Genomic DNA, 8,253 nt, shown 5'->3' with positions numbered 1-8,253 from the left:
GGGCGGAGGAGGAAGAGAAAGAGAACAGCCGCGTCTCAAACACTTTTCCAGACAAGTGGACGAATAAGGATAATCAAATGAGAACTTACTCCCTCACCAAAAGGATTCCAAGAGGAAAACCCAAAAGTCTTTCAGCTCCTGCCAAAAGCCTTTCTCTACTGGGAGGTCTGTGCATCTAACTACCCAGCAGGTAGGAAAAGTTAGGTGGTGTTTACGAGTCTGTCTGGAGTCTGAGGGAGTACAGCCAGACATCAGCTGAATGACTGTGGACAAGTCACTCGACTCCCTGAAGTCTCAGTGTCGTCATAGCTAAAATGAGACAATAAGTACAGTAACTACTTTAAGAGTTACCATGGGGCTTAATTAGGATAGTGTGTGTAATTGACAGAGAGGTAGGAACTGTCCCAATGTCAGCTATAATTATTATTATTACAAGGACAATCTGCAAAATGGAAGTTAAGCTACAAACTGCTTTAGACCCAAGTGAGAAATGCTCATCCAAAAGACAGGCCAGGGAATTCCCTGGTGGTCCAGTGGTTAGGACTCTGCTCTCTCATTGCCGAGGGCCTGGGTTCAATCCCTGGTCAGGGAACTAAAATCCCACAAGCCACGTGGGGCAGCCCCCAAAAATAAAAACAAAAAACAGGCCAGTCCTGAGAGGTTTTGCCCTGAGATTCCTTTTTCCCAACTTCAGCGTATGGTAGTGTAACTTAATGGTAGAAAGCGTCCAGGTCTTTTCTTGAGGTTGTGTAGGAGAAGCATCATTTGAATGACAGAAGGTGAAAGCTCAGGCATAGAAATCCAGTTTAATTCTCAGAGCTGCTCGGCCCAGAAAAAGTTATTCACTGCAGATGTGAAGACACTCATCATGGCACCAAAGTCTCCATAATTGTAATGCCAACCTGAACTGCTAACTGAACTATGCATCTAGGGATCCAAGCCTGATTTGTAACAGGTGGTAAAAAAAAAAAAAAACACACAAAAAAGCAGAGGGATGCAGTCATAAACTTTCTTAGTAGTTACCATTTCTTGAGAGGTGCCTGTGTGCTGGTACCTTTATGTGCATTACCTAATATGACCTTCCCAACAACCTGAAAGAAGCAGGCATGACGCTAATCAACTCTGAGCTAGTGAAACTACAGGAAGAGTTCATCTTTCTGGTTAATCAGTATGATTAGGCAGGTAAATTCTTTGAAAATTTAGATTGACCAAGCAATAAAGAGCCCTTTCCTCTTCTTTCAGAGAGGGAGGAAGAGTCTAATTACCTGGGCTGAGCCACAGGTATCCTCCAGGCAGAAAGCCCCGAGGGGTTACTGAGAAAACAGGAAGAAGGAAAAGATCAGAGGCAAGATTTGACACAGGCAACTGCATCAGATGTCTTGGAACTTGAGGGCATACAAATTTTCACTGAACTCTACACAACCCCAAATTAGAAAACGGGAGAGGAATGTGGATTTTTTATTTTTATTTGCTACTAAAAATAATTCTTTCCTTTTATACCCAAGCCTACAAGAAAAAAAAACAGCAAAAAACAAACTCTGTATAAATTCTTTTTTTTTTTTAATTGATATGTCAGTCGCAAACTGCCTACTCAACAGTCATTCCTCCTCTCCTTAACCCCAAAACCCCAGTGTGATGGGTGTGGCAACGTGCCCAGCTGAGAACGCCCTTGAAATTTAGGTGGTTTTAAGACCCAGTTCCGACCGATGACATGTAACTAGAAGTCTACTTGGTGAGGTCTCTGGCTATCATTCTCCTGATAAGAAGGGACATACTTCGTTGGCATGAACCCTGAACTCTTCCACTCTTCCCCCTCTCCTCACCTAAAATACAGATTGGATCCCTGGGGAACAACCAGCCATCATGTCAGCAACCATGAGAACAAGTTACAAGTTCCAGATGGCAGAGCAGGTGTCTAGACGGGGTGAGGGTAACGCAGGACCTTCTCCAGTGACCGCACCCACCCTGCCCTCCACTGGACTTCTTGCTGTGAGAAAAATCACTCCTGCCTGCTCCAAGCCCTGGGGCTGAGTTAATGATGCATATAGCCAAATTCAGTACCGGTAAGGATACCTGAAAATCCATCCATCCTAAAAGAGCAGGAGTTTTAACTTGAATGGAAACAGGAGCCAGGTAGATCAGATGTGAGTAAATCTGACCAGGTGTATTCAAGTAAGAAATGGTGAGCTGGACAGGGCAGGCCAAGCGTACGCAAGCACCGTTCTCAGCTGCAGCCAACTGCTGCCATGTGGGGATGCCAGCCCAGCATTCCCGCTGTGCCAGAACTTCTGGTTTCAAAGAGGAGCCCCAAATCTGGATTTTCACATAAATTTTCCTAATTTAGAAATGATAACAACCAAGTTTTAAAAAATGTTTAATTTTGTACAGATCAAAGAAGACATGGTTGTAGGCGAAATTCAGCCTGAAGGCCACCAGTTTTTAACCGTAGAGAGGGTTAAGGCACAATAACAGAACACCCGAGCTCTGGAGAGACAATAATGGTTAGCAAGTATATACTGAGCACTTATGGGTCAGACTGGGTTAAGAGCTTTCTTTATACCTGTTATCTTGTTTTTTTCTTTCTGGCCATCCTATCAAGTATGTAATACTAACCCTGTTTTATCAATGAGGAAACTGAGGCTTGAAGAGGTTCAGTAACTTGCTGAGCCATAGAGCTAACATGTGGCAGGGCCAGGATTTCAGCCCAGGGCTGTCTAACCGCAAGGCCTGTGCTCTTATCCACCCTTCAGGAGGAATGCCTGCTGCATCTGGAAGCACAAAACCTGCTTCAGATCACTACTAGTCAGCCTGTGGAGAAATGAGTAGCAACGCTTGGAGAGACTTCCAAATCACTTCTAAAAGAGACTCAGGCTCACATCCTCCTTCTGTGCGGCCCTTTAATAACAAGAGCAAAGCTCCATCCAAATATTCTCTTATTCACTACTTACTGAATGAACGAACATTTGTACAGTGCCTTTCAGTTTACTAAAGTGCTTTTAAATGCGTATCTCACTTAATCCTCACATCAACGTGGTAGTATTGTTACCACTGTTTGACAGATAATGAAATGCAGGATTAGAGAGATCAGTGGAGTTGTTCAAGATCCAGGCAATTAGCAGAGCCCACGCTCAAGCCCTGGTTTTCAGATGCCAAGCCCGCGTTCCCTCTATTCCAGCACACCTGGAAGCTGCTCTGCTTCCTCCACAGAGCTCCCCATCCCGCCAGCTCGCTTTAAAATCAATCATTTGCTTGAACTAATTCCTATATAACTCTAAAGTAACTCCAGTATGTCTGACAGCCCCCAGGTACCATATTTACGTTTTCATGAATAGCTTCATCCAAGAATATAGTCAGTGAAAGGACAAAAATAAATATATCATGTAATACATTCAGAACTGGAATGTAAATGGGCACACACACATAAGTCTTAGAATCTAATCTTAGAAAGAAACAGCCAAAAAGGCCCACACAGCACAATGTGCATCTGGCCCCAGGGGAGGCTGCCCACGCTGCTTTAAACCTCAATTCAGGGAGAGAAGGAATCCTGGAATTCTGACTGGCATTTTGCTGTCAGAGGCACCAGCTGGGTGAAGAACAGAATGACTTTTCTTTTTTCTTTCTTTTTTTAAAAAAATAAATTTATTTATTTTTGGCTGCATTGGGTCTTCGCTGCTGCATGCGTGCTTTCTCTAGTTGCGAGAGCGGGGGCTACTCTTCGCTGAGGTGCGTGGGCTTCTCATTGTGGTGGCTTCTCTTGTTGCGGAGCATGGGCTCTAGGCACGTGGGCTCAGTAGTTGTGGCTCGCGGGATCTAGAGCACAGGCTCAGTAGTTGTGGCGCATGGGCTTAGTCGCTCCATGGCATGTGAGATCTTCCCGAAGGGCTCAAATCTGTGTCCCCTGCATTGGCAGGTGGATTCTTAACCACTGTGCCACCAGGGAAGTCCCCAGAATGACTTTTCATCATCTCCCAGAAAAAATACTAAGGACTAGATGGGGCCAAAAAAAAAAGGTACATGCCTCTGCAGAAATAAGTAGGTATTCTAGAAAGGCTGAAACCCTGACAGGTTCATCACAGTCTGCGACTTTGGAGTTAGGTGCTCACAGTACTGACTCTCCCCTGAGCCAAGGGGAAGCGGACGGGTAGGTGAACCAGGCCTACTGACCCCAGCTTGGTAGCTGATTTGGTGTGGGCGCCACAGAGGCTTCAAGGCCATCAGGACATCCCGGCCCATCTCAGACTCACCGCTCACCTCACCACTAAGGTGGCTATAACCTCCTTCACAATTGGGTAGGCTTGTAATTAGCCTTTGTGACTGCCAGTGATCACGAGAATATAAGTTCCATTATGGCAGGGGATTTGGCTCTTGTTCACTGAAATACGCCAAGCCCCTAAGATGGTGCCTGACACACAGTAAGCTTCAGTAAATACTTGTTAAATAAATGAATTAATGATCTGGTGTTGGGACGGATCCTCCAAGGGCCAAGAGTAGACTTCCACTGATCCAGTCATTGGCTTGCCCATCCATTGCAGTTCAAGCTCCTTGAGATCCAGGGTTGGGTCTAGTATATCGTCTTTCACTATCTCACTCCATTATACCCCCTTAACTGTGTCTCCAACATGCCACAGTCTGCCACCCCTGACCCTGTAACGCTCTTATTCAGCTTCTAAGTGCCCCTCGTCACACACTATGTACTTCACCCCCTCACCCTTTGCAGTGTCAATGTCATGCCTGCTCTGTGCCAGGCACTGCAATAAACAAAGGGGGACAAAGGTGAAACACAACCGTCGCCTTCCAAAAGCTCACATCTTCTGAGGGAGCCAGGCACATAAATAATTAGAATACAATGTAATAAGCTCTACAATGGAGGTGCTATGGTCAAAGTCACAAACTGACAACCCTCAGGCCTAATCTAGCCCATATGGTGATTTAATTTTTATAATTAGTCACTAACCTCTAAAAACGTATTGCTTTCACATAAAATTTTAGACTGCTATCTCTTGGAAAATTAGAAGAGTTGGCAGTACTGGACCTATGTTCCCCACAGCATCAGCTGGCTGTGGCTAGTTAGTGGTTACCCTTCGGAGGGTACATGTGGCCTCTGGTTTTCCCACAATCCCCCCACAGTCTCTCCCTACCGTCTTCAGGCAATGAGGCCAAGGTTCAGTCACCAGCTTTTCTGTGTTGGCATGGTTGTTATCTGAGAGGAGGAATGATTCTCTGTACCCATATTTCTACAATCAGTGAGAAAATGAAAGATAAACTGAAAGGTCCATGTGGAACACTTAAAGACATGGTGAATATCTTATTTCTGATGAAAGTGAAGGATATTCCTACCTATGTGATATGTAAGTCAAGTGTGTCTGTATCTTGTCCCCAGCATGCTGTACTCAGGCACCTGCCTGGCCCATAAGGCCTCCCAGCAGAGATGCCCTCATCTGTTATAAACCTACTGTAGGCCAATGAGCTGGGCAACTGAGAAGCCAGGATGCTACCTGCCCAGAAACTCACTGTCTAGTGGGCCAGGCACATAGAAAGAAAATTAGTGCATAACGTGAGATGTTCTATAACAGGTACTATGGGAACTGAGACGTAGCAGCCCTAAGTCGGCCTGGAGAAGTTAGGAAGAGCTGGCAGCGAGGATTACCCTGAAGCCAGCTCTTGAAAAGGGCAGAGTTTTTTCAAATGGGCAGAGGAGGGTGAAAAGAAGTTCTGAGTAAACCACTGAAAATAGTGCCCTGGCATTAGAAGCAATGCTCATCAAGATTACCCACCCTCTGCAAAGAGGCTGGACAAATTCCCACGATTCCAGGCCACTCGGAAAAGTTTCCAGGAAAGTAAGGCCAGTACGGATCCCCTTCCTGCCTGAAAACTGTAGAAAGCGCAGGTCACCACCAAGAGCAAATGTCCAGTTGTGTAATCCAACTTTACGTCACCAGCATGCCTCCCTGGCGTTTATCTGGCAGGAATAAAAACCCGGATTTTGGCTGGATTTTGAAACCTCCCAGAGTCCCTTGCTTCAGTTAACGTACAAAACTTCTTCACTGGGAATATAAAGCAAAATGCACAGAAACTACTCGGGCATCAAAAGAAAAAAGTTCCTCTTTCACTTCTTGCTAATAGGACAAATGCCGAGGAAGGGAATTCCCAAATCAAGATAGGAGGAAGGCTGACATTAAAGAGAAGAAGAAAAAACTACGAAATACCAAATCCTTGCTCACTGAGTAATCGCTAACTCTTAGAGTGCATTTCTTCAGAATTTTTTAACACTCACCTCTGCAGTCAGAGTCGAAGAGGAATTCTTGCCAGTGAGATGATTCTCGGCTTGAGCTGACTCCTGTTGAGCCCGGCGCCCCATCTTGGCTCCCTGTAAGGAGAGATGAGGGGCATTGCTGACCCAAACGTCTTTGAGCCACTATGAGGAAGACAATCCTGCCAAGGTAAGCAAGGACTGGATTTATGATGACATGGTGGAGGATGGGATTTGAGCAACTTGAGTATATACTTAGAAAAGGCTCCAAACCCTTAAAACAAAGTGCCCATGGTCAGTTCTATACAGTAGAGCAGGAAATTCATGTACTGATCACAGTGTTTTCTTTTAATGGCCATAGACCTTTTCTACCCAAAGAAATGCAGCTAGAAATTCCTCTAGAGGGGGCAGGGACCTCATGCCATAGCCCAGGAAGAGTGTGGTCAAGGCTCCCATGTTCCTATGTGGGATTTTATGAAGGCCTAATTTCAAAGCTGTAGCTTGGCATGAAAATAGTTATCCAAAAGGCATTTGGGGGTGGGGGGAAGAAATTCCTTGGTAACTGAAACCAGAGAAATACAGATAGCATTTGCTTTGACGTGTACACTACTTGGATTTGCACTTACAGTCATTAAAGGAAAGATCTTACAAGAATCTTGAGACATTAGCTTTGGACATCAGACCACTTCACATTCTGAGTCATCAAATGAACCATCTGCACGTGTCTCCCAAAGACCTGCTGGGGTGGAGGCTCTGTGTCTCAAATACCTCCCAGCACATACACAAAACATTCTTTAGGCAGACTAGTGGCTGGCGAAATGTTTACATTTTTCTCAAAAAACAAACAAAAAACCCCAGCATTAATGTAAGCACTTTTAGATCTCATTTGATGTAGCTTCATTTGATTTCACAGTAACAGTGACTGGGATTCAGGCCATTTTACAAATAAGGAAACTGAGACCCAGGAAAGCAATTAAGTGGCAGATAAATCTAAGAGCTAAATCTTCTTCTGCCTTCAAATCCTGAGTTCCTTCCACTACGCCCTGCTGGAATTTCTTTTAAGATGTTCTAAGACCTGACTGCACCAATAAACTGAGAGCAGTTACATGATACCTGCATAAAAACCCTTATGTAGTATTTACATGTCAAATTCTAATCAATCATTTAGGTTTCAGGGATGACAGAAACAATCTTTCTGACAATAAGCAGCTCGTTTTCTTCCCAAGACAGACAACTGCACTCCTTCACCTATGGCTGCCCTTTTCCATTTATCATAACGTTGGGTTTCTGAATACGGCATACTACATGCAGTGACTTGTGCTCAAACAAAAATTCAAGGATCTTGTCTTTAAATGCTGTTTGTAGACGGTTTCTCTAATAATTGTCAAGTATTTTAAGGTTTTAAACTTTTTTTTTTAACTTTTTTGAAGACCCTGTATAAATCCACAGGAATGACTGGCAGAAAACCTACTTTACTACCTGGTTTTATATGTTTTAAATCTATAGTCTGTTTATTGTTCATCTTCTGCCACTGAAATGTAAGCCCCATGAGGGCAGGGACTTAGTTTTTTTCACTGGTATATCCCGAGCACCTAGGACAATCAATGCCTGACAGACAGAAGGGGCTCAATAAATATTTGCTGAAAGAATGAATGAATAACTACATTCACATCCCCCGGTACTAAAAAAGCTCACATATCAGAAAGGCTTGGTGACATAATATTCTCCTTGGTCAGTCAAGCAACCTGCTTCTTCGTAGAACAATTTGCTCCCAATGCTCATATCTCCTCTTCAATTACTCAGAGAATCTCCGATGTTACTAGGGCACTTCAAAACATGTAGAGATTCCACAGCAGAAACTAAAGACCTGCCCTGTGAGCCAATCTTTTAGTGACTGTCATCTTTGATAATTTTAAAGGTAAAAAGGCTTGATGAGGCTGTGTTGGAGTTAAAACACACACACACACACACACACACACACACACACACACACACACACACAC

General features: G+C 44.2%; 1 protein-coding gene across 1 annotated transcript in view; it reads right to left on the bottom strand.

Annotated features, from left to right (window-relative positions):
• The window catches only part of IFT43 (intraflagellar transport 43), a 90,254-nt gene that overhangs the window by 80,984 nt on the left and 1,017 nt on the right, over positions 1-8,253 (bottom strand). Inside the window, exon 2 of the mRNA XM_007459757.1 lies at positions 6,275-6,367. Within this exon, the coding sequence (XP_007459819.1) occupies positions 6,275-6,367 (93 nt within the window). The remainder of the gene's footprint in view (positions 1-6,274; positions 6,368-8,253) is intronic.

The sequence above is a fragment of the Lipotes vexillifer genome, unplaced genomic scaffold (genome assembly GCF_000442215.2).
Source record: "Lipotes vexillifer unplaced genomic scaffold, Lipotes_vexillifer_v1.1 scaffold39, whole genome shotgun sequence".
Classification (NCBI taxonomy): Eukaryota; Metazoa; Chordata; class Mammalia; order Artiodactyla; family Lipotidae; genus Lipotes; species Lipotes vexillifer.
Note: the sequence above shows the minus strand (reverse complement) of the source record. Positions and strands in the feature narration are given on the sequence as shown.